This window comes from Rhodnius prolixus, unplaced genomic scaffold, assembly GCF_049639745.1.
Source record: "Rhodnius prolixus isolate KJV_2025 unplaced genomic scaffold, Rpr scaffold_3, whole genome shotgun sequence".
Classification (NCBI taxonomy): domain Eukaryota; kingdom Metazoa; phylum Arthropoda; class Insecta; order Hemiptera; family Reduviidae; genus Rhodnius; species Rhodnius prolixus.
This window is the reverse complement of record NW_027411603.1, coordinates 12,084,725-12,111,715: the sequence shown is the minus strand read 5'-3', so window position 1 is coordinate 12,111,715 and position 26,991 is coordinate 12,084,725. Positions and strand designations below refer to the sequence as shown.

The window sequence follows — 26,991 nt, the reverse complement described above, 5'->3', positions numbered from 1 at the left end:
TAAGAAAGGAAATATTTTTTGGTGATCGTAACAGAGCTTTTCTAAAATCAATGAACTTACTTCATGTAAGTTGTTGGATCTCTTATAACACTCTTGGTTCTAAGGGGACAAAAATAATATGGGTACTTCCGGATCTATGTAAAGTTTATAAAAGAAACGTATTGTACATGTGATGATATAAGTTAATTTTATAAGAGATAAACTGATGAATTTCAGGTGCAAAATTTTGGGTAAACCATGAACTGAGGAAGAGCTTGGGCTATTTTCCAATATCATATTCAAAGCGTTAAACTATACCTTGCGGCTCCACACTACCATTTATTTCTATCAATGCCTCATTTTTTGTGTGGTTAAACTTTTACTTCGGAAGAGGAGAAAATAAGTTTATATTGAACCTTAAAAGAATCTTCTTGGTACCTCGAGAGAAACTGTAGCTCTGGCAACGAAGAGGAATATTCAAAAACACTGAGACGTTTGTTAAATCCTTCTTAATTTAATAATAAAATATGTTTTGGCTCAAACTTCAATGGTGAAGATCAAAATAATGTAATGTTTGAAAGAATGTTCTTAGTAAAAAAGCGGAATAAAAAAAAAAAAAAAGAAAAAGAGGATTGAAAAAGTAAGGGCACCCCTATTTGAATGGTGAGTTCGTCAATATGTTAGTAGCAAGTGCTGATTCTCTCATACAAACACTTGTACAAGGGATCTCCATTAACGGATAAACTTATCAATCCGCTTACAAATAGTGTAAAGATTAATAGATTCCCTTTTAAACTATACACTATAGACTTTAACATTGGGTTTTTATCTGCCTGAACTGCATGTGTAGATTCAAATCAAACATAAACTTAACTGGGTACCTGCACCAAAACTGTAACTGATTATGCGGGTACAACTGAACACATTCAACTTAGTAAAATATTTTTACAAATCAGTTTCTATTTTAGGCTAAATTGTAGTGCTTTAGTAATAAACTTTAGAAACATGAAATCAACGAATATTTTAAATTTAAGTATTTCAAATAACGTAAATGATAAGACATAAATATCATTCTAAAAAACTCTCACATTAAATTTTGAATTTGTTTGTTTAAGTCTGAATTCTCACTTTCTACTCAAGCACTTTTTAAAAGTTGAAGCTTTAAAAAAAGTTTAATTTAATCTTGCTTTTACTAGGAAAAGGAACCTCAAATTTCTTAATTTAATTTCTTTATCACTAGGCGCAATTAAAGTTGTGTTTGGTAGGGAAATTTCAACCACTGGATAAAATTTAACTTTTTTACTGCCCCTAACAATTTCTGCTCACCAAAACGAGTGTATAAATAAGTTATAACTCTTAAGGTAAAATATCCAATAATTCTTTAGGATTTTTTTTTGTAAGTCATAAGCAACAAGAAGTAGATTTACATCATGAGTTAACAACTCACGTGTAAGATTGGTTAACCCCTAGACTTGATGCTGTAATGGTGAAGGTAATTAATTTTAGGGGGAGCAAACACATCTGGGTCCCAACTAAAATAGGCTTTTTACTGCTGCCACTCACCCATATCCAAGTTGCATTAAAATTCAATTAAACAGATTTGCGAAGGGCATTTCTTTGACAGCTCAATATATTCAAGGATTATTGATGACTTTTATAAAAAAATAAGAAGTGAACATTACGTTTTTTTTCGTAAAATAAATGATCTCAATTTCTAGTTCTTAACATATTTTCAAAATACAATAAACCTGTAAAAATATAAATTATTTAAAATTGAAAAACATAAACAAATTATTTGATTCCGTTAGAACTCTTGTAAAAAAAAAAGAAAGACAATTCAGGGTAATGTACTGTTAAGATAACATCCTACTCTCACAGGGATGATGCACTTCCGAATTGCATTTAATGCGCCTCTAATCCTACTGCATTATTACTATTTCCTACTGCATTTAATCCTTTAATTTCAACTGGACTACGTCATCAATCAATTCTATTGATTTGTTTAATACAATGGCTCTTTATAAAAATACTAACGATAAAATTAACATCTCATAAAAAACATGTGTTCTCTTACCTTTCAATACCCGACAATCTTGGATGCCTATATTTCTTGGACAGAAGCAGTCCGCCTCCCCAGGCCGCCTAATGGAAAGTAATATTGTATTCAATTTGCAATATTTGTACTTTAATATTCTATAAAATAGTGAAAAATAAAGTCTTACATCAATATGTAACCATAGATTGTACTTTTGGCAAATATCAGCGATTGGGTTTATTGGATCAAAGGCACCAAGAACTGTTGTCCCAGATGTACAATTAACGAAGAAGGGAATCTGGCCTCTAGACTTTCTTTCTAATATAAGTCGTTCCAATTCTGATACAATCATTCTCCCTCTGGAATGGAAATTAAACAATATTATTTAGGCTACATGTTTACTTATATTATTAAAGTTCAGTATCAAATCCAACGCGATATTCGCACAATTTTTAAAATAACTGTACCAGGAATAAACTTACACACTAATTGGAATCATACTACATTGGAATCATATCATAACTAAAATCTAAACGAGTACAATAAGCCACTTAGATAGGCAGATAGAAAAGTAATCTTTATTATAAATATATACAGTAAATACAAACAAGACGTTCAATGCGCATTTACATTCATTGCGAAGTATAAAGAAAACTTCAGGATGAGAAGGATAGAGAATGAGGGAGTAAGGATGGAAAAACCTGCAGCTAGTGGAGAAAGTTAGAGTAGGATATGCTTGATTCTTTTGTGCCTGTAGCAAGCTATGTAACGGCAGTCTGGGTTAGGATGGTAAACTAGAGTGGAAAGGAATTTCAGCAGACGATTTTGGAAATAGTAGTGTACGGGGATAATGGATGCAGTCTTTTGGAGTGAGTCAATTTTAGTGCGTGGAGGAAAGAGACTGTCGAAAGTCTGAGAAATTTGTTCTGTGTTGTCTGATAACTCTCTTAGAAGAGGTAAAGAAGGTAAATACGTATATTATTAAATAAACTGGATTAACTATAATCGATTAATTTCGTTGATAAATTAATTTTCTCAATATGATAAAACACAAATATCTATTAATATTAGCTCTAATGAAGAAGATATCTTATTAACTAAGGTCGGTTTCAAGGAAAGATATTGTGGGAACATTCACACCGGGTGTCATCACTTAAAAACCTCCTATGGTTTTTTTGATAGTGCAAATCTATAATTATTCTTATTCATAATTATAATTTACAAAACTTGTGTTTTTTTTTTGTTTTAGTTTCTGTATGGTTAACTTCACACAAGTACTAACAGAATTTAATTTTGAATATATCTGCATTTAAATATAATTTTGAACTTCAAATATTTACTTGATATACTTATCGCGGTTTAAGAAGAGATAGTGTTGGGACAATCTAAAAATGTAAAGCAGAGAACAAAAAAATATAACAGAAGAAAAAGAAAAACGTGTTAATGATGATAAAAAACATAGGTTACAATAGGGGAAGACGTGTGAGAACCCTCTTCCCTGGGGACTATTTCAATCTGCACAAACAGAAACCAACTACCAAGATAAAACCTCTCTGGAGAATAACAATATTACACTGCAAAGCATTGATAAATAAACCAACCTACTTAAATCACAAACTGACTTTGTTTTGTAGTGAATGATTCAGGAATTCATTTTTTTTTACCTATAGTAACAGTAACATTTTTAAATATATAAATTTATATATTCTCTTTTTCCAATTTTTTATGGTGACAACCTAGACAAGTATAACGGAATGAAATTTTGCTACAGGTTTTTTTCCCCCCCTTAGTATTAAACAGGAATTTTAAACATAATATCATGCAGACAGAATTTAATCAAGACTTGGACATTGAATGAACAGAACCGTAAGAGGGGATGCGATTATCTCGGCTGGCAGCGCAACAACAGAATGAGGGGAACAAACGTTCTTTCAATTTCTGACATTGCACTAGTTTAGCCAACTGAGAGGGTAAAGATTAATTATTGTTTTCAATTCAGTTAGAAATCACATTTCACTTTCAGTTAATATTAGTCACTGGGGATTCGCTTCTTTTTTTCCTCCCACTTAACGCTAGTAAACCAGATATTTTAAGAAAATATTCAAGTTACAAACAAATCTCGAATTTCCTGTAGTCATTATCGTTTAAATCCTTTATTATTTAATAATTTTGTTAAACCAAATATCACAAAAAAGAGTCAACAAAGCGTTTTGCTTGAAACAGTTCAAATATAGTTTTTTTTTTACTCTCTCTTACTAAGCGAATTTTCGGTCTTTTGAGTTCAAAAAAGTGGTTTTTACAAAATGGTATGTGTGTATCTTAAACACGAAAAATTAAAGGAAACGAAACTGGAAGAGGACCTGGCAATTAGTTAGCCATCAAAATCTTCCCATTAATACCACTTTAACCAATCGATTTTTTTTTTTAACTCAGTATATTAATTGTACTCATATTGATCTACACCACTGCACTTGAAACAGTTTTTCCAAGAAAATTCGATTAAGAGAACCTTTGGGAGAAGGGTTTGGATGGCCACACTCAAAATACATTTCAGTACAATACAGACATGTTATTTTAGAATGTTTAAATCATTGAAGTTAAGAGAAAATTGGTGTCAATCACTATTGTTATTTGGGCATTTAAGCAGTGAACGCCAAGTTAGAGGAATCAGTATATTTGAAAGAAGGATTTGCAACGTGCGGAGTAGCATTTATGTTTTTTAAGTGTATAAATAAATGACCTCATGTATTTTGTAGCTAGCTTAACCTTAAACGAAGTATTACATTTAATGTCTTGTTTACCACTTTAATTTAAAAAAGTACTTTTAATGATATTCAATAGCATACCATATTAGCAGTCACTGCACATGCAATAAATAACAAAAATCTGTTTTGTATCTAGCGAGGATTTAAAACTTTTTTTTGCCTAGACTAGCATTTATTTCCCCAGATTATTAAAACTGTTTTCTGCTTAAAAGAAAGTTGTGTAATTTTAAGCTGGCTAATCATTTTGTTTAAATAAATATATTTCCGCTATAAAAACTTAAAACTCCCAGTCTTATTCTTCTTCTAGAAAAAAAAAGGCAGCTTTTTTCCCCCAACGCAGTGAGTGGTTCATCGAAATTCCACTGAAATCCCGGCAAAAAATAAATACCTACTCCATTCAGTTCCCCTCTACATTCTCTCTATAAACTTGGCTTTACCCATAATCCTATCTGGGGTGGCTCTCTGTAAAGCCACTAATAGATCAACTACAACTACACCATCCGCAACAACAGCAGGGGTCTCTGTTTACATTACCGTATTATTAATAGCAATAAATAATAGGCCTTACTGCTTCCCCTTAACCTGTTAATACTATTAATTTATATATTATTTTTACATTTTTTGTAACGTTCTTTAAAATTGAGTTGTTTCTTTTCTATTTTTCTACACGGTTCTATAATTTATTAGGTTTATTTGTTGTTCAATAGGATATCAATATATTGCAATATATAAATTTTGATATAAATTGCGCTTAGTACAAAATAAGAGGTTTGTTTGAAAATTAACTGTTTTAACATTTTTTATGTACAAATTAATCTCATCACCTTCAAAAAAAGCACCCTTGGGAAGCCATACAGCTTTGATCTTTGCTTCCTTTCTTCGAAAAGTGCTGGAAGTCAGCCAGGTTTTTGCTAAGTAGTCAACAAAACCAAAATGGTGTCTTTTGAATGGTTTTCCAAATTAGGGGCCTTGAAAAAGACGAACATAGATAGCTAAGAAGAGCATGGTGTACTTTACAAATGCCTTTTTTTTAGCTCAAGAAATAGGTGGTCTTACTTGAAGAACCCTTTTCCTCAAGTACCTCAAGGAATACTCAAATAGAAGGGCTGATGGAAATACAAAATGTTGTAAACAATACTACAACTGAGGAAAGAGCAAATTAGCTTAGTTTTTATCAAGGAATCACTCACTTTCTTGAGACTTAAATTGAAGAAGCATCCTGAATGGGTTTCCGCAACGTTTTCACTGCCTTTATAAAATAGTCTTTAGCGATCTGAAAACCAGATTTTTTTTTTTTACCAATTTATAAAATGTCCCATTTTCAATCGTTTTTAAACTATTTCGTCTCGTTCTCATCTAGTATGACACAAGACTAGTGAAGTTGTCCTCATTTTGTTAGGTTCGACACACTTCAAGAGATGGTGCCATAAAATTTAAGTATGACCGCAAAAAACTTAATTTTCATCATTACCAAAGAGGAGTGTGCATCTTCATCAACGCCACAAGCCATTCTCAAAACCTAACCATTACGCATATATCGAGAAGTGTCTTCTTTTAGATTCATTGTGGGATTCATCTTAAACACTATTGCGAAAAGTCAAAATTTTAGGATTATTGGTAAGTCGCTAACCCTTGATTAGTAAGGTCATTCATTTGTCTGCTTACATAAAAGTTTTAAAAATGTTCTTACTGTTCATCTGAAGGTACTTCCACGCAGTTATCCGTGCCCAAACCACAAACAGCCGCACAGCTTTTCACAGAGTAATGACACTGAAAATTAATATAAGTAAATCAGTATATCTTTTTTGAGCCCACTACTGAATATAATGAAAATAATTTAACTAAAAAAAGTACCTGATCTGAAGTATACATAACAAGTTGAGCTCCTATTGAGGATTGGCCTTTCTCTTTATAATTCGGAAACATATGATGTCTGGCCGCTAAGAATGCGTATAAATTAGAAACTGAACCTCCTGCACAAAGAATAACTCGTTATTAAAACAAAAAATAGATAAATCTGAAAACTAAACTTTAAATAATATTTGCATGAACTATTATAACCTGGAGCAAGTATAGAATCTCCTCCGGCCCAACCGATAATTTCTCTCATTTTAGACAGAACTACACTTTCCATCAGGATGAAAACTGGTGCAATCTCATAGGTAAACATATTGGTATTAGCGGTAGCCGTCAGCCATTCTCCTGCCATGGAGACCAAATCCAAACCGCAGGACAGTTGGTTAAAGAAACGTGGATGACCTAAAGATCAGAACAATGCTATCAGAGATGTCCGTAAGAATTAAAATAAGAGTAGAAAAACAAAAGTAATATATTAATATCAAAATATTAAATTATTTGTTTTTCCCAGAGCTTCGATGATTCTCCTGGTCAATTCTTTGTTTGAGCTTCCCTCACACTCAGAATGGAACTCAAGTACTTAGAATTTTACACATGAACTGAGTATGCTCTTAGACTAGTCTTAGGTACAAAAGAATTAGTCTCATCTGTCTCCTCAGTAACATGAACATGAACTTCAGCGAAAAACAGATGGCACTCTATCATGGATAGACCTTAGTCGATGAAGACAAGGGCCAAAATCACAATATCTTCACATTTAGCTTCGCATATCTAGAATAATTCTTTTACTAAACATCTGTTTTTCAATTTTGGCTAGGTAAAACATTTTTTGCATGCACCTAATTATGAATTCAAGTTAAATAATCGAAAAGCATAATAATTGAAAAAAACCTAAGTAAGAAAAGTCGAATAAAAATTCTTCAGTTAATTTTTTTAGGTTTAATTAAAATATCGTGAATAATTGAATTTAAGAAAGATTTAAAAGCAGCAAGACCTGGAAGGATCTCCAACGTTGTTGAATATTGTAGTATTCGGATACCAGATTTTTACTTACATATTTTACGATTATGTATAAATGTATCATATATTTCAGCATACTGGAACTTAGAAGCGACGCTAAGTTAGGTGAAGAATTGACAAGTCGACCACACAGGGAAGTAAAGACGAAACACTACAATTTCTACTGTATACAATTAATGTTTTCAGATATATAAATTAAATAAGTTGGAGCTCTACTTGCTCAACAACTTTTAGGTTGTCCCTTTTTTTTCTGTATTGAACATCACCAAAAATTGAATATGCTATCAATATGGAAGTGATAAGATTGATAATACTATTAAGAGTATGAAAGAAAAGGTTGATAGATATAAACAAGGTTTTTGTGGTTTGGCATAACAAAGTTGAATATGAATAGAAAAAGTTAAAGGAGTTAGGAGAGGTCCCTAACTAGCTGTCCATTCATAAAACATGGTGTGTATAATATCGCAGAAGCTAGGGGGAGGCACAGATAGGCAGCATATTGTATAGATGGATGGTGACGAGGGAGGGAATTATTGTCAGCCAAGAGATAGTGTCCGTGTACAGTCTTCTGCAGCAGTCAGTCACGTGCCGCGACCAGACATCTCTCATCCGTCCATTCACCGATACTCCTCTCTGTTTATTTTGACACTCTCGTACATCCAGCCTCATACTAACTGCTGATTACATCAAACTGATCATCCCCACTACTTTCATCTTTAGTTCTAAGCACTCTCTTTCTTTCTCTCTCTCTCTCTCTCTCTCGATGTTTATGGCCACTCTTATCCTCTTATCGCGCTGTATGGTGTGCATGAAATGATTTACTACGTCAACAACCATTCTCATTTTGCACAGGAGTGAATAACAGTTCATTTTTTTTTTGAATTGGAAGACTTGTACTTCGTGGCAAAAGATAGTGGTTTTCTTGAAATAGAATTTGAACCTGTCAGGAATTCATGTCCAAGAGACAAATATAGTGAGTGGAAACAGTGGAAATAAATTCTCTGCATTTAACTCTCATGATAGAGGAAAATCCGGAACAATCAGAAACAGGAACAACATGCGTGGCTACGATCGGATAAAATCAACAATATAGAACTAGTAGAATCTCATAAAAATTAATTCTTTTCTGAGAAAAATTAACTAGCCTAAGAGGAGGTCGTAAAAAAGTTTTGTATTTTTTTAATTGAAATGAAACTTTAGGATTAGATAGGGGTAAAATAAAGAGAAAAAGTTCTGTAAAGTCACACATTCTATAATGAACATTAGTCTGTACTAATACACTGAAACAACAATTCAGAGAATTCTCTCCTAAGTATCCTGCATAAATAAATTTGAGTTCATAGTAAAATACAATCAATATAACTAATAGCCCTTCATAGTTTATTCAAAGTTAACAGAAATCACACCAACCATTTTTGAAAAAATAGCTACAAAATATTTATTTATATTCAGTAAAATGGTCCAGTCAAATGAGCTGTTGCTAATTATGAATTTTGCTTACTCATTAAATCCCTTATTAATAAAATACAGGTAATGACGCTTATATTACACTGAAATACCACATTAGAGTAATGCATGCCTCCACCAATCACCTTAAATGAAGTATGCCCTCAGAAATCAGTAGCGGGTAGGCTTGCAAACAATTAGCTTGCATGCCACTGGTAAAATTTGAACACCCGTGATTGTTTTTTTAGCATGCTGGCCACACAGTTCAGAGGTTCTAATAAATCACTTGAATTTCTGGGATTAACTCAAACTCAAAACTGTGGACGGCTACAATACTTTTTCTAGTTAAAAGTGAGAGAAAGTTAAAATACAAGAAAGGAGATGAAAAATTGTAAATTTTCATTTTCATCCAACAAAACTAATACAACAAAAAGATTGGAAGAGAAAAAATATAGGTTTGACTTTTAATTATAACTGGCGAGGTTTAACTAATCATTCTTTGATAAAAATAACTTTTCTATAATTAAAAATCCTTTTCAGGACTGAAAATTGAACTGACAATTACTCCACAACTTAGCAGTCCAGTCCACACCTCTTTACTACATCAGCGGTTATTGACATTTTTCTAATTAAAAAATTATAAAATGTGTTGGAAAATTTTAATTTGCACTGAATAAAAGAATGAAATTTTTTTTTAATAGATACGAAAAATAATATGCTAGCTCAACAGAGCGTATATTAAAAGCTCTTAACATTTCAAGTTTATGTCAAAAACGTTAAGCCGGTAAAAGATATAAGTGCGAGAAAAGAGTGATTGATGGAGTTGTAGAGGCTTGTATAGTGAAGGATGTTTAGTTTGGATGCTGGCTGAAATAGGGGCGAGATTGTCCGGTGGAGCTGAAAACAAGAAGCGATGTATGGAGTGACGTAAGCTGTACTTAATAGCGGCTCTCCCTTCATCTCTTTTCTCTTCTTAATCCTCTACTACACATACACACAAACACACATCGTATAGAGAACACACTGGCTGATTGCTCTTAAATTACACCTAGCACCCCAATTAGAGGCATCTGTCTCTTAGCTACAAACATTCTTTACAATCTTCGTCTTTCTTACTTTATCTTCTTTAAGAAGATTAAAAAAAAAAAAAGAAGAAATTCTTCAAATTCTTTCCAATTTCTGAGAATATTGTGTACAATTTATATTGTCAAGAAAAAATTCGTGCTCTACGAGAGAACACATTTTTTTTAAAGAGATAAGAATAAGAAGTCATCGCTTTCACTTTTCTTCACTTTTTCAAAAACAAAAGTTTTCTAATTTCTTATCTAACCTTCATTTGTTTTCCTCTTTCACAAACACACACACTGTAGTCGACATAATTTTCATTAAATCATTAAACAAGACAGGCAACAAGAAATGTCTTAATTTGATGTTTATTAGATACGGATTCGTTCCTGATGAAACTACTTTAAAATAAAAAGAAGGTTGAAAAATGTCGAGGAAAGTAGCATCAAAAGAAATAAACAAATAGTCTAATAAAAAATTTACTGAATGGTTTTACCGTCCAGATAATAAAATTTCTTCTATTTAACTGATATACTATTTTTTTATTATTTTGCTGAGCTTTTGACCTAGGGACTAGGCCATCTTCAGGGATATGTTTTTATAGAAACACAATAATAATAATAATAATAATAATAATAATAATAATAATAATAATAAAATGTTTATTGATTCGAAAAATATTACAATTATATAAAAGAACATGAGAACAAAACACAATGCTATGAGAACAGATTACAATGTACATTGATTTGATATAAAAAATAATTTTCAAAAGTTCTTATCTTATACTTATTAATGGTTTTAACTTGTTTTACATCTTATTAACAACAATTTTTTGTTACACTGTGACTAGGTCACAGCCCTGACTTAGTCCCTAGGACGAAAACTTGGTAAAAAATAATACAAAATTTATGATTGCAATTAGCAATAATCTTTCTTCATTTCGGATGAAATAATTAGAAAATATTTACTAGATATTAGATTAATACCCGATTAAATAAATGCGTAGTGACTCAAATTTTGTGATTCTATTAAACTATTTGCATTTGGAGTCAAGATTTTACTAGCAATCGAAGGCAACAGTATGATTTGTTCAAATTATAGTAAGGCATCCTGAAGATATTTTTGGATAAACTCTGAAAACGCTCTTATTTCATTAGGTGCCATTCCTGTTTAAAAATAAAATAAATTTCTAACCTGTTCTCACTTGATATTTGAGGGTAGTGGCACAGTCATCTATTAGGGTCTGCAATGATAAACCTTCTTCGGGGATAGAAAAATCTATAAGTTTTTTCATTTCTTCAGGATGATGAAAGTCTAGGACTTTACATTTCCGATCGTTTGTTTCTTTAACAAAATCAATAAGTATCAAGGCTAATTGCTTCAGTACTGCTTCACTTGTTGCACCATCTTCAGTGTACGGATACAAGGCTGTAAAAAAAACAAAAGCAAACACTAAAATAAATTATTTTTGTTAAGAACAAGATTGATACTATTTGTCTTAAATATCATAAAACATATTTGACGAAAAAGAAAACAAAAATCTATATTCTCTAAATTGAATAAAACACAAAAAAAAAGATCAATCTCCCTATTATATTTTCACTTTTATTTAAAGAGAAGACCATCAAGATTAGACCGGATGCATTCAGAGATTTAAAACGAAATCATTTCCAGACCGTTTGACAGGATGATCCTCGGATATAACTAGGAAATAGAAAGGAGATGTTTCCCTTTGTTAGGTCAGTTCTAGCGTGAAACTATCCTTCAGCGAGAGGGGAAGACTTTACTACAACTGGTCCATATAAAGTCCACTTCGATCTAAACTATTTTTCTCAGCTTCAGATAATGTTTATAACATTTTACACTTTAACTGATATTTTACAAAAAAAAAAAAAATGTATTACTTCGGAGGTGACTTTTGCAGAAATACAGTTGCAAGAAAAAAAAAATCAATATTGTATAAGAAACAAAACTACAGAACTTCGACAATACTGAACATTTCTAGTACCCATCAGTTGTTTTTATTTCCTTCGTTCATAACCCAAGAAGAGCCATTGATGTTAAACTTATTTTATTCATCTCTCTCTGTTACTCATTTCTGTGGTCGTTACATTCTTTTCTCTAGAAGCTGCAATTTCAGACTAGTGTCGTGCTGACGATGCAGGTCATCTTGTATATTAAATTAAACCCTTTTTTAGGCAGGGTCATGTTCTTGTTATTAGTGTATACTGTCTTTCATTGGTTGTTCTATACCACGACTGAAATTTGTTGTAAGCCCTAAATGATTTGTTGAACTCTCGTAAGCATTTTGGCATAAGGAAAATATTTATATACTTCGACAGCTACCAAAGTCCAAGACCAAAAAAGAGATCAACAAACAAGCCATTCCAATATTATTCAAAATTATGTCGTCTTTATCTATCAATAAATTTATGGAGAAAAAAATACTGTGATTATACTTATGATTTTGACTCAAGCGAAATAAATATTTTTGGTTGTTATAATTAATTAGGTTTTGATTGAGGTTCAAAGAAAAAAAAAAAGATTAATCCCTTAATTGATTAGATGTATTCTTATAATGTAGAATTACCTAGGAAAAGAAGTGATATACAGCACTCAGGAATAACTCTCACGGATGTCAACACAACCTCACTAAATTTTTAGAGAAAGTTTCCTCCAAATTATAGAGAAACATTCAAGGAAAGCTTTAACCCCGTCCGAAACCTGGCAACTGCTCAGGCTCTTCAGCGAAGCCGATAATAAGGGCTGACAACTACCTGGTGTGCCAAGCACTTCTTTCTGCAATCAATCCGCCAGATATTCCAAAAATTACACCCTTAATTAAGAAGTTGAACGGGTCCTAAAGAATACTTGCACCCTTCAAACCCAGGTAAACCCTCACTCTCTCTCTGATAAATGTTGTTTTCAAGCCCTAAACTGCTAGTTCTAATCATGAGATATCAGTTGAAGAAATAAATTAAATAAATAAACTTATGAAACTTTCAATATGCCTGAAAGTGATACAAATAATATAAAATAATATTTTGTAAACAGAAGTGTAAATTATACTGAGTAAAATGGTATGAGAGGGTCACAGAGTAGTTCGTGTACTTAATGTGCCCAGCAGAAAACCCAGGGTGTTACGTGTATATCTGTCAAAAGCAGTATAAGAGCATTACTTACAGACTGTTGGACGAGTCTGTTGACTTACGACCATTCTCAAACCTCTTACTGTCATCCACACCAACCGCAGTTTGCCCTCTGTCATATATCAAATCAGAGAAGGATGAGACGTGGGTGAGCGACAAATATTTCATTTATCCTTTTCCTTTTTTGTTACATCTGTAGTTACAAATTTTATAAGAGGTATTTCATTTAATTAAAAGATGATTTTTAAGGTATTTATGTGCAAAAAAAATGGTGTATGATTTTTTAGAAGTAAGGAAATTGATTAGAAGATCCCGTTTAATAACTGTCCACTGTTTTGATAGAAGCGGAAATGATGGATCAACTTCTGTAAAGCATGACTGTATCCCTAAAATGCAAGAGACATGAAAGAAGAAGGAAAGTTTGATGGATAAGCAACCATTCTTACATTAGTTCATTAGGATACTTGGACAATTCCAGAAGAATGCTGTCCAGCGAAAAATGTAATTGGTTTTTGGAGTCAATAGGCAGATTTAAAAAAGGAAATTCTGAGTCATGTTAATAACCAGAAATCACGCCATACCATGATTTCGTAAAATGTTAAAAAATTACTCAATAAATAAATGAATACTCTGACCTCGAGCCCGAGCAGAAAACGAAACCAACTAAGATCTATGGCAGATATTTTAAAAAGAAGATAAATCTCAAAGAAAGCCTTCTTTATAAATTGCAATTCTAGTACAATGATTCACTTCATTACCAATAGTGATTACATTCATTGCAAAAGGAAGATCAGATCCATTAGAATTAGTAAAAGAAAAGGAAATTTGACATTACTCACGAATAAATTTTTTAAAACTGTTTCAATTTTCAGTTTTTCTAAAATCTAGTGCAGCACCTCTCTCCAGATGCTATTGTATTCTACTTTTCTGAGTATGTTAATAAGCATGCTGTTACTTTCAGTATGCTTAATGATTTGTTTGAATGTTAAAAAAAAAAGAAAAAGAAATACAAAATATTGCCAAATGCATCATTCACATTACACATTGTATAACGAATAGCATACTTCGCAGCTCCTTTAGAGCGTTAGTAAAAATGCGATAGGCGGAAATAATCATTGATTTAAGTTTTTAATTAAAAGTTACCATTGTGAATAGAAGGATGGATGGATATGAGGTTGGTGAACGCTACATATTTGTGTGACATGATGATGTGCTGGCAACTTGGTGCCGTAGGAAAGTTATATGGGGCCGAACTGGAAGAACGGGCTGGCGGCAGATGCCCGACATTCCATTGGGCCTAGTACACAGTCCCTTCTGCACAAACATCCCTTCAGGGCTTTCTGAAACATCTGTTACCCAGGCCGCTTATTGAAAAACTCTTCTCCATCTATTGTTCCTTTGCGCCAAGCATACACTCCTAAACAAAATGCTTTGAAAACCTCTGAAAGCTCGTTGAAGGAATTTCACTCAAGATGACTACAATCTTACGTGTTATTCCGTACAGACATTCAGCTAGCTAAACATTTACACTCAAAAAATGTTACTGCGAAAGCTAATTTAAAATAATTTTATTTTCTCTTGAAGCACTTGTCTCTCTGTTGTTTTCTCCCTCCATATTTCTAACCTAGACCTAGATACTGTAAATAAAAAAAACCTTCCCTCACTTTTTCTTGCTCTATTTTTTTTAATCAAGAGGTTTTTTCTGTTTTTTTTGGGGGGGGATTCTATTTTATATAAGTTTTAAGTAATAAGCCTGAAGGAAGAAGATGCCTGGACGATGTGGCAGATGAATTTAAAATAGATCGAAAGACAGAAACAGAAGACGTTGGTGTTATTAAGAAGCATATGCAGTGAATATCGCCAAAGCTTTAAACAGAAGTGATACCAAGGTATACAAATCGAAATACTAAGTTGATCATTCTGGATTTTAAGTTTTTGAGATATTTTATGGAGGTTTTTCCGAAGATACCCATCTTTAAAACTTTGACACGATTGCAATACTTTCTTCTTTAGGAAGTTTAAGTGAAAACTGTTTTTGAGTTCCATGTACTAGGTATAAATGTTTTTTTAAAATTTATTTGTTATGTTACACCAGCGCCTAGATACGCCATAAGTAACAATGACAATAACTGACCACTACAAACTCACCCAGTGATAACACTCCCTAAGTCGTCTCCAGGATTAGCTACTCTCTTCAGAAGAGAGAAAATCGCGAGGCCACTGACGTTTCAATCGTCTGGGAGGATAGTCTGGATGGTGATGAGATGATAAAGGGCGGACAAGAGGATTGGAATGAGAGTGTAAGTTCTGATGAACATTTTTATAACGAATATAACGTTTCGTGCAACCTGACCTACAAACGGAATTTCCAAGTCTGTGTGGATGGTTAGATTTGAAACGTAAAATGAAGCGTTAACGAGAGTGCGGAGAATTTTAGACTTAAGAGATTGAATTCTTTGAAGATTGGAGCGTTTCGTTGAACCCCACAGTTCAATACCGTACGTCCAGGCGCGGGTTTTAGCATAGAATTGTAAATCAGTCGTTTGTTATTAAGTGAAAGTTTTGAACGTTGGTCTACTAGTCTTTTAAGCAGTCGATAACGTCTGTTAACTTCAGTTCGTTTAAGTCGTGTGTGAGGGTTGCAAGCCAGTCTTTTGTCTAAATAAAGCCCAAGATAACGGATAACATTGGCAGGAGGAATTGGAATTGAGTCATAGAAGATCCGGCGGAGAGTAAAAGTAATATTTTGAGATTTTGTTTCATTCAACTTGATTTTCCATTTTTTAAATCATTCCTCAAGAGAAAAGAGATGAGTTTGAAGGTTTCTGTGTGAAGTTACCAGATCAATGTGAGAAGAAAGTATAGCAGTATCATCTGCATAAGTTAAGAGGACAGTTTCAGGATGGATGGGTATGTCTGCTGTGTATATTACATATAGGATAGGTCCTAAGATGCTTCCTTGACGAACATCCGCTTCAATACAATGTTTAGCTGAATACGATGTACTGATTTGTATTTGAAAATAACGATGTGATTGATAGGACTTCAAGATGAGGAAGTGAGTGAATGGAAGAATGCCCTTAAGTTTCCAGAGCAAGCCCGGACGGTTTAAACGTAAATAATTAAATATAAACCTATTATATTTCATTTCAAATTTCTATTTTAGACCAGGACAAAATTTTACCCTCAACTTTTTTGGTTGTTTTTAGAAAAGATTAAAGCAAAAGCTACTGCATTAAAGTTGGTCTTAATCCGAATTATCATAATTATTGTTTGTGGGGAAAAAAGGGATTAAGTTTCTAGCTAAGAGGGGAATGTGAGGGGCGAGCTACATGTTAAAGAGTGAGGGTGAACCTCGCCCCAGACTTCAATTACAAACAATTGGGCCCTAATTCATAGCCTTTGAATTAAATCAAACGCCTCTTAAAATATATGGTTTTGGGAAGAGTCAAAACCCCTGATCACATCTGCGGCTAATAACAATTCGCATTACTATCACAGTGTATATTTGCATATTATTGTTTACAGACCGTATTAAACCAAGGCTTCACGAAACAATAATACTGCAACACCTCTCAGGGCAGCTTAGGAATACAATTAAAAAACAAAAATTACCGACTAGAACCGTGACGGCGAACTCATTTTGGGTGACACGCATCGACGGTGATAAAAAACTATTACATAACTTCAAATAATATAGCGATTTGTGGAATTTGAAGAAATTACGGTACTTATTGAGAATAAGGATTTGGAAAACTTTCCTCATATCAAGATCACAAAATGGGTCATTTAATCAATCTTGTTTTACTATAGTTGTACATATCAAAGAATTATGAATATTTATATGTAACAAGGCCGAGCTAAAAAAGTTCGGCATCACTGCACTACATTTTACTCAGATATAAGCTATAGTTTTATTGTGTACAGATCCATACATTGAGGAGATATTGAGAGTTGAAATTTTGTTGGGTAATATCTTGTTCTAAAATTGCGTCCTCTTAATCACTGTTTGTAAACAACATATTAGTACGTAATTTTGTTCTCTTATACACTGTACTTTACGCACTTACGGGCTATAGTTTCATTCGGAAGGAACAATAAGTTTAGAAGATATTGAGTATTAAAATTTGTTTGGGCCATAACTTGTCCTAATATTGCGCGGTCTATATCTCCGTTTGTAAACAACATATTAGTACGAAATTTTGTTCTTGTTATTTTGTGAAACTGTCATTTGTTTGCGATCAAAAAAGAAGAAGAAGAAGAAGAAAAAAAGATTCTTCGTTATTGTTGGTAGTTAAACTACTACATAGAATGTGCAGAAAGGTAAATAAAGCCCTAATGTAAAAACAGGCTTAGAAACTTTATTTTTAGAGAATTTTTAGAATTTTACATTTATTCCCAGCGACCCATAAAATAATTGTTTCCTAAAGAAATGTTTCTAATAAAAGTGTTTGCTAATTGCACTAGCAAGAGTTATAAAAACTGCTGGATAAATAAATTGTTAACCTATTCTCTTCATTTTATATTCTAGCATTTCTTATAAATGAAAGGTAACGGGGAGTAAGAAGTAAAGAAATATTCAATTAATCGGAACAAAACAAATAATCGGAATAGTTGATGCAGCCAATGTGTAGTAATAATTACAAAAAAAAAAAAAATCCTAAAATGGAGATTTGCGATTTACAAACGAGACTGATATGGAACAAAAAATATGTCTGTAGAATAAGTAGTGATGATGATTATGATAGTGAATATCTCATTTTCTTAAGATGGGTTCGAGGGCTTCTTTTTTTTTTTTTTTTTCTTTTATTACCCTCTAGAAACTGGAGAGACTGCCAGAGTTACAAAAAGATGTATGGGATATGCAGTAGAGTACTAGGCCCTGTATAAGTCTGGTAATCCCAGGCCGTGGGGCAATGAAACAAATTGAATGTAGAAACGAGGGGCGCAAGTTCTGGGATTTGGTTCGGGATTCTACAAAAATAAATGACAAGTTGGATCTGTTGTGGCTTTCTTCTGCTTGATCCAGTTTGAAATATATCCATTGCCTTTTTATATAGACATAGAGATAACAATATTCTCATTTACCACTTGGGGACTCTCCATTACTGCATCCACTGCCACTTCCTTTTTGTACTGTTAATATTGATTTAGCCATATTCTCTCCCTATCCCCCTCTTTACAACATATTCCCTCGTTTTATGTTTTAAATTGAAACAAAAAATTAATAGTAGTTGGCTAATGTGAATGTGCTAATTAAGATTCTTTTATAATTTTAATTTTATAAGAATTCTTTCTTCTTGTTACCAGCTCCCAGGGTTTTGGTTAATGTCCAAATGAACATTCAGAGGCAGTCAAAACTTTAAAAAAAGTTAGAACACTATAGGTTAGCAATCTATAAACAGAAGTGGTAAAATGAAAATGAATAGAAGGCTGTATGAAAGAAAAAGTAAACACATCTGATACAGGATGAAAGATAATTTTAAACAAAAGCATGGAACAAAACAACAAAAGTATAGTTTTCGCAAAGTGTACAGGCAGCATTATGAACAAGCTGAGCATCTCATCACTTTCACATTATGATTAAAATGGTTCTAGATGTTGTCGCTACAATAATAACTTCTGTACTTTTTTTCCTCCGTTGTTGCTTTATTTTTATAAATCCTTATCTTTATCTTTCTTTTTTCTTCTTACTCTCCGGTTTACATTAATTGCTACCACTTTTGTTATCAAAAATTGCATATATATCTCTGAATTAAATTGAATTAAAATTAAAGGAAAATAAATAAAATAAAAAGAAATATAATTAACGTAGAAAAACGAATGAAAGAACAAAAATCTGATGAGAAAAACTAATACAACATTCTCTTAGCTCCCAATTTTCATAGCTGAGTCATTATTCTGACAAAGTCACTAACAAATTTAATTCTCAGTAACCGTACGTAAATGGTAAAAGAGCTCCCAGAAATAGCACAAAAGAGGGGAACCTCTTGTATACTCTCTTAGGGAAACCCTATTAAACAAATTTTCATGAAAAACGTTACAAAAGTTCTTGCAAATGGCATATAGAATAAACATTCAGGAAATTGTTATTTTCTTCAAAATTGAAGTTCATTCATTCGTTTTTTCGGTAATTTATACCATGTTGTTCCACACATTATACTAAAGTAAAACATTAGAGGCGAGTTAAACCGCTCCTTTCACCGGTACTGTCTTTCAAATATAAGTTGGAGCTCTGCTTGGCCTTTTGTACTGGTCAGGAAATACTCAATTCCTGTAGTGCCCCTTTTTTCTTTCTTTGAAACCTACAAAAACATCCGTTGACTAGCCAATGCAATGCATATCTGTTATGGGTCTACAAGAACCTGAGCACGCCCAGGACGTAACGGCTAGGTAAAACTTAACGCGAAAGAACTTTTTCGTTTCTGGCCTAATTACTACGATTATTTGTCTGAACGCTTTTTTTGCCTGAAAGACTGCGGTATGCTACTTCACCGTACATGATTCAGGTTGTTTGAGGGACTATGTTAGGATTTCTGGGCCAGGGCAAACCGGGTTCTCTTTACGTTTTTTGCTCTGATTGTCAATACCCAACAGAATATCTATCCGAGTTGTCTCACTATCCATTAAATAAATAGGGTTCGAAGGAGTCAGTTGAGGTGCCTGAATAAGACGACTCTTATAATCTCAGCAGCACTTATGTACAGCAAGTATGTCTGAAAAGCTAATTTTTCCAGCTTAAGAGAGATTATACCTGTTTAGCGCCGATCATCCCGGCTCTCCTTCTTTTTATTCTGGAGCCGACCGAGAACATCACAGTGTGATGAGTTTCAAGAAATTAATAATTACTAGTAATTATTAAGTAATAATTAACTATTAATGACTGCCTATTATTATTATTATTATTTTTTTGGGCGCATCAACAGCTGAGGTTATTAGCGCCCGGAGCTTTTTTCAGTGCACTGCCGGCCTCCGGACAGTGTTCTCTCGTTACAGACAACACTGTCCATCACCGTGAGCTGTAAGAAGCTCCTAGGAAGAGAAAATCTAAGGGTCAGCTGCTGGATTCGAACCCGGGACCTCCGCGTGGGAGTCCAGTATGCTAACCGCATAGCTAATCCCTTCCCTTATTATTATTATTATTATTATTATTTTTTTTTTTTTTTTAATCCCTCGCGGCCCGCAGGCAAGGGAGGAACCTGTTTTCTTTATCTGGTATTACGGTTCTTACTGGAACCGGACAATTGTCCTATGATAAAGACAAAAGAAAAAGAAAAATATGTCCGTGCTAGTCTCTAGCGCCTTCCCTTAGCACTTCCCTTACAATGCGGCAGGTGTGGAGAACCACAGCCTGCTGCATCTCGTATATGATGGTCCTCCTGATTCCCATCATGCAGAGGCCCTCCCCCAGCGACCGCGGCACAAGTCCCGTGGCTGAAATAATCAACGGGACTATCTCCACCCCTGAGACTCCTCTCCATACAGCAGATATTTCTGCCGCCAGTGGCCTGTATTTAGCCAATTTCGTAATATACGCGCGGGCTATGTTGGCGTCATCCGGGACAGATACATCAATCAGCCACACCCTGCCTGTTATTTTGTTATGCCAGATCACATCCGGCCGGGTGTTGGTGACGGCATGGTCCGTCAGTACCTCTCTGTCCCAGTACAAGAGACACCGCGCGTCTTCCAGCACCCAACAGAATATCTATCCGAGTTGTCTCACTATCCATTAAATAAATAGGGTTCAAAGGAGTCAGTTGAGGTGCCTGAATAAGACGACTCTTATAATCTCAGCAGCACTTATGTACAGCAAGTATGTCTGAAAAGCTAATTTTTCCAGCTTAAGAGAGATTATACCTGTTCAGCGCCGATTATCCCGGCTCTCCTTCTTTTTATTCTGGAGCCGACCGAGAACATCACAGTGTGATGAGTTTCAAGAAATTAATAATTACTAGTAATTATTAAGTAATAATTAACTATTAATGAAATTAAAATTAATGTATGGAGAGGAGTCTCAGGGGTGGAGATAGTCCCGTTGATTTTTTTTTTTTTTTTTTTTTTTTTTTTTTTTTTTGGCGCATTAACAGCTGAGGTTATTAGCGCCCGGAGCTTTTTCCAGTGCACTGCCGGCCTCCGGACAGTGTTCTCTCGTTACAGACAACACTGTCCATCACCGGACAGTGAGCTGTAAGAAGCTCCTAGGAAGAGAAAATCTAAGGGTCAGCTGCTGGAGATTATTATTATTATTATTATTATTATTATTATTATTATTATTTGCATTTTATTGCGAGTCAATTATTAATGTTTATTTTATGGAAAGAAAGCGATTATAGATGTTGCTTTAATTATTTTACAAATATTATCTCAGGAACTATCTCATTAAGAAAGTAATATCCTAAATAAACTAAGCATGCGAAAGAATAGTTCGGAATAAATAAAGTATTGGCTTTAATTCTAAAAGCAAACCTCCTACAAGAAAATCTGAACGCGCCACTGTGTTAGCATTATACAAAAAGAAAAAAAAAAAGCGATCTTGTACATGGCAAAGATTGAATAGATTGACCTGAAAAAGATCAAAATGCTCGCATAATTTTTTTTTCTTATCGGGGCATTGATGGATGATGTAGTGATGCTCTTAAGGATGTTAAGGCACGAAAACTGTTTAAACCAAGATAAATTATATAATTATTAACTACTAACTTACTATTTATTAAGAGCGTCTACTACATTATAATTGCATTTACATGTATGTGACATTCAGAAGAAATTATCAGGTTCTAAAATAGTCACAACTCAAAAAAGTTTTAATATTTTTGAATACTAAAGGTACATTTTGACGCAATTTCTTTCTGTTGGAATAAGAGGGTCTAATTCAAATGATCTACTTAGTACCAAAACATAGCTTATATAAATTCACCCTAATTAAAATTTCCTACTTAATTTTATAAGCTATAATAAACGTGTTTTCTCAATTTCCCCAATCAGTATAAATTCAGAAATTCAATCCTACAAATATATATAGAATTCCACATTTTATTTTATTTTTTAAGTATTCAAGAAGGTACTACGTGGAAGGGTAGATGCTCCGTTCCCACAATATCGTATCGATTTCTTCATGTCTCAGATGTTCATGAACAGCCAAGTTATCTACTCCCTTTTGTAACCATTCTCTTGCAGTTTTGACTCTTAATTACTCTTCCTCCCAGTAGGGAGCGAAAGAATAGGCCGAGCTTATTGGAAATGAAGCGAATACCCCTTCATTGTGCACTAAAAGAAATTCTTTTTTTCATATTAACTCTTAACTATTGTAAGAAAGAATTGCAATCGTCCAGTTTTCTATTTTGAGTTTACATTTGGAAATCACTTAATGAGTTGCTTGACGCCACATTAAATCAGCTTGATGTCTACTTCTCTCAAGTGTTGTAATGTGAAGAATTTAATTAATTTCGGAATCTGCACTGTAAATGTGAAAAATGTAGGCAATTTGGCTCCAAAAAAAACCTTTGCTGAATTCAAACAACACAATCAGCATAGTATAGGTACTGCGGGTACCAAAACTGAAGAATGTACTTAAGTAGGCCGGACAAGAGACGTAAAAATTATTTTAAGGGAATTGATACTTTCTGAAAAATCGGGTATTTTGAAAAATAAACTTTGTTGTAATATCTTCCCCAATAACGTAATGTCTATAAAATGATAATGTTTCTTCAAAATAAGTCTTTAATTGTAGAGGTTTTTGGTAATACTCAAGAACATATGTAATAACTAAAGAATATTGGACTAGAATGTTCGTGAAACTGAGCATTTAGATATACTAAGATTTTAATCTGAGTCCATTATGTGCTATTGATTGAAAACTAAAGTGTGGAGGAATCTGCAAGATTTCCAAAGGATTTAATCATTTTGGGATCTTGAGAAAGTTTACATCAAACAAGGAATGTCTGATATCATTAAAATATAAGACATAGGAACGGTCCAAAGTGAAATCCTTGAAGACCTTCAGAAGAGATCTCTTTTGCAAATATTGAGAACTTTACAGTTTAAAAAAAATACATTAGAAGTATCCTTACAAAATTAAGGTAACCCAGAAAAAAATATTGGACACTAATTGTCTTAATTTACTGAACAAAATGGAATGTACCCAACGCTTTACAGAAATTTTTTTATTTTGTAGTCAACCTAGAGGTTTTCATGAAAGATGGAAAAGAAATAAAGTTAGTAAGCGCTGAATTTCCAAGATGAAATCCTAGAATCTATCGTAACAATGAAATGCTAAAGAGCTTAGCCTTATTACCAGATTTACGTTTTTAGTATAATAAATGATCTTTTTAAAAAGAAAGAAATTCACTACGAAATTAGAGATTTGTCCGAAAATGTTTGTAAAGAGTGTCTGAAGAGTAGAAAGAAGCTCGAAGAATAGTTTGAGAAATTCCAACAGTCCCACTAGGCTTACCAGCTTCAAGAGATTTCAACTTAAGGATAAATCTTTGATTTGGCTAGTTTATAGCTGTTAAAATTACATGAAGTGTATTCAGAGTCTCATTTCTACGTTCACTTTTTCAAGGAATATTTTAAAAAGTTTATGAGATTTTTACAAATATTATTTTGAGAATATTTAGCCGAAAATTTGTTATTATCAGGCAATGATCATCTTTTACGTTAAAAGAAATGTACCCTACTTTCAAACTTAAATAAACATTTAACGACAAACGGTTCTACTTGTTAAGTTCTCACACTGAACCACAGCAAACTACATTGTAGAAAACTAATACATTTTTAAATAGAAATGAAAAGAATGACTTAAATTGTTTTATTTTATAAATTAATCAACATTTTTTATAAAAATCATATATCTTTGTTTTAACTGGCAAAGTTTCATCTAGTATTGCTTTAGTTTCATCAGATTTCCAATAGACACCAAAAGATTAACGAAAACTGTTAGGATAGGTCTGCTTTAGATCGTCAATGGAACGATGAGGACCAAAATCTTGAGACTGCTGATTAAATTTCAACCACAGGCATCGAGCCTAGAGTGGAAACATCACTGGCAGAGGAGAGAGGGCAGGAATATTTAGATGACAGAACATTACGAAGTTTTCTCCCTTCCAGAATCAATCTGTTGACGAATTATTCAAGCCTGGGCAAACATTAGATAACTTCATACCGTACTCCTCAATCACTTGATATGCTAATCAGTCTTTAATCATAACTCACCACCTTTCTCACTGTTTGCTGATTTCCATTTAATAAAACCATGAAGCGCATGATCTTCAGTTTTTAAGATTTGTTTGTAGTATGAATCTGTTTAGCACTAATTATTAACACAAATGACTATACACAAACTTCATCATCTTATCTGGAGTCTAGCTAAAGTTCATTCGCCGAATATACTAAAAAAAAAAGAAGAAGTGCTTAGACAAATGACAGAACAGACTTGGAAGAAGTTTTACAGAGAAAATAGTGCATCCGCCTGTAGAGATTTCAAAATTCCCAAAATATCTGATCATGAAAAAAAAGGGTTGATTTTCTTTCAGTTTTGCATGATGATTTGCCTCGTAAATTGTATCTAATAAGAAAATTTTGTTGTTTTATTTCATTTTATACTTTTTCCTGTCACTCGTAATATTACAATATCAAATTTCCATATTGAGTTTTTACCAAACAAACTTTTTCAAGGTTTCTGCTACAGTTTTCACAAATTAATCTCTTTCTCTCTTTTTTCACAGTCTCTCTTTGAAATACTTTAGTGCATGCCATAATAAGAACTGAAGAACATTGATATTTCAAAAGCAAGTAGCTCAAAGGAAATGATGAGATGATAGCTCTGAAAGAATCAAAAAATTGGCGAACAAAAATTAACGCTACAATTAAAATGTATGAAAATAAAGAAAAGGTTTTTAATAGATTCAAAAAATTCTGTAGCAGATTTTTAAACTGTAAGCTATTTCTTAATTACGATATTAAACCACTATTCTTCACATTGAAACTTAGAATAAATTGTAATTCCCAAAAAGATTTATCAACGATTTATTGAGAAGCTGTTAGTTTGTTCCCAATCAGCAACTTTATTGTATCTGAATGTATAAATGTGAGCAGAAATTTTGAATTGAAATATTGAATTTTTTAATTTTCTTTTTTGTAGGATGGAAATTCTGGAATGTTTGGACTTCTCTCATTTCATCTAATTGAAGAAGCACTAAGGACTTCACGTACACATTTCAGATAATTATCATTTAAAAATAAGAGATTTCCAAAGAAGATACTGTTCGTGTAATCTCCTAAGAAGAAGAAACAGCGTTACCCATTTGAGACAAAGTAGCTCCTTACATGCTTCCATAATAGAAATCCTTAACATCTGGCAAGTGATCTTCCTTAGCTAAGATTTAGTTCTGAAAGGAAATAAGTTGAGGGTATACTTTCTCATCCTCCAGAAAAATCTTGGAATGCTTCTCCTTTTGTTTTTATTCTTACAGTGGATATCGATGTCTGCAATAGTAATTTCTATAATTTTAAATGAATAATATTTTTCAATTGAATACCTTGCTTCCTGATTTTAAAGATATATATAATAAATATTATTTTCCCAAAGTTTCAGCATGATATTATCTTAATCTGGTGTCTTTAAAGGCTTGGTAAATTGAATTTTGAAATTCTCAACTAATCGCTGAAAATTTTTAAAGCATATGAATTTTTCTCGATTCCATTAATGGAATTTACTCCAAAACTAAATATATTTTGAACACAATTTTTGTTCGCTTTGATTGCAAAGCTTTGAACGCATTACAGTTTGATTCAGAGAATGAAACCAAAGCGTGTAATTTACAGCAACCAGAAACCATCCCAAAATATAGGACAACCGTAGAAATAAATGGCCATTCAAGCCTTCAGTTATAACACCCGGAATCTAGTTCTACATTATTATATCTGACGGGATGTTTATTGCAAAAATAAACCTATATTTTTGGAAACTGGAGTAAATTACTTTCTTTTTACAAAAAGACAGACGTGTTAGAAAGTTCTATTTGCTATATTAAATCTATAATTTAACATTAAATGCTTTGGAGCTCTATGAAAATTATAAATTTATGTAAGAGCAATTCAGAACGGTTAAAGTTTATTTAAGATTTAAGGAATTTTCTCCAATCTTTTATATAATTGCGAATACAGCTTGGGAAATAAAGAATCAAATGTAAAGAAGGTAAATAAAGTTTAAAAAAAGCAAACATATAAACGCAAAAACACATACAAGCAAAGATATATGTAAATGTAAAATGCAGATTATTTTAATAGCTTTAATCTTTCCATATTGATCCAGATTTGTACCAAAACAGTGTAAATGTTAGTGCCCCAGGGAAGTAGGTCAAATCCCCTAGGTCCTCCATTATCGACCAACTGGATGAGGTTTACCCAGAAGTAGGCAACGCTCATCATTTTGGGGGCGTGGCAATTTTACAGCGTCAAATATTTTTTTTTGTTTTCTAACAAAGTTATCTTAAATTTATAAAATACTGTAAATATTACAACAATGATATTTCTAATTGTTCACCTGTATATTTCTTTGAGCCAATTTTCTTATCTAACTGGTACTTTTTGTCCCCCATTAGGCCGAACCTGAAAATAAAGCAAAACCACAATTGTACACATAAAATGGATCCAGGAAACTAAACTA

At 32.9% G+C, this 26,991-nt stretch overlaps 1 protein-coding gene and 1 long non-coding RNA gene across 5 annotated transcripts in view; one reads left to right on the top strand and one right to left on the bottom strand.

The window, feature by feature from the left end:
• Positions 1 to 26,991, bottom strand: part of Gad1 (glutamate decarboxylase) — a 33,969-nt gene that overhangs the window by 6,499 nt on the left and 479 nt on the right. For 2 of the 4 annotated variants that reach the window (XM_074127382.1, XM_074127379.1), the window contains exons 2-8: positions 26,869 to 26,933; positions 11,365 to 11,598; positions 6,841 to 7,038; positions 6,634 to 6,752; positions 6,470 to 6,549; positions 2,202 to 2,373; positions 2,054 to 2,121 (exon numbers count right to left, since the gene is read on the bottom strand). In XM_074127382.1, coding sequence (XP_073983483.1) covers positions 2,054 to 2,121; positions 2,202 to 2,373; positions 6,470 to 6,549; positions 6,634 to 6,752; positions 6,841 to 7,038; positions 11,365 to 11,598; positions 26,869 to 26,923 — 926 coding nt within the window. In that variant the 5' untranslated portion in view covers positions 26,924 to 26,933. Of the gene's footprint in view, positions 1 to 2,053; positions 2,122 to 2,201; positions 2,374 to 6,469; positions 6,550 to 6,633; positions 6,753 to 6,840; positions 7,039 to 11,364; positions 11,599 to 13,353; positions 13,510 to 14,462; positions 14,918 to 26,868; positions 26,934 to 26,991 lie in introns of those variants that run through there. The other 2 variants (XM_074127381.1, XM_074127380.1) reach the window with 2 other exon arrangements.
• LOC141453793 (uncharacterized) lies at positions 15,021 to 25,747 on the top strand. The gene is made up of 3 exons (XR_012458182.1): positions 15,021 to 15,208; positions 25,049 to 25,258; positions 25,465 to 25,747. It is a non-coding gene; the product is annotated as an uncharacterized lncRNA (long non-coding RNA).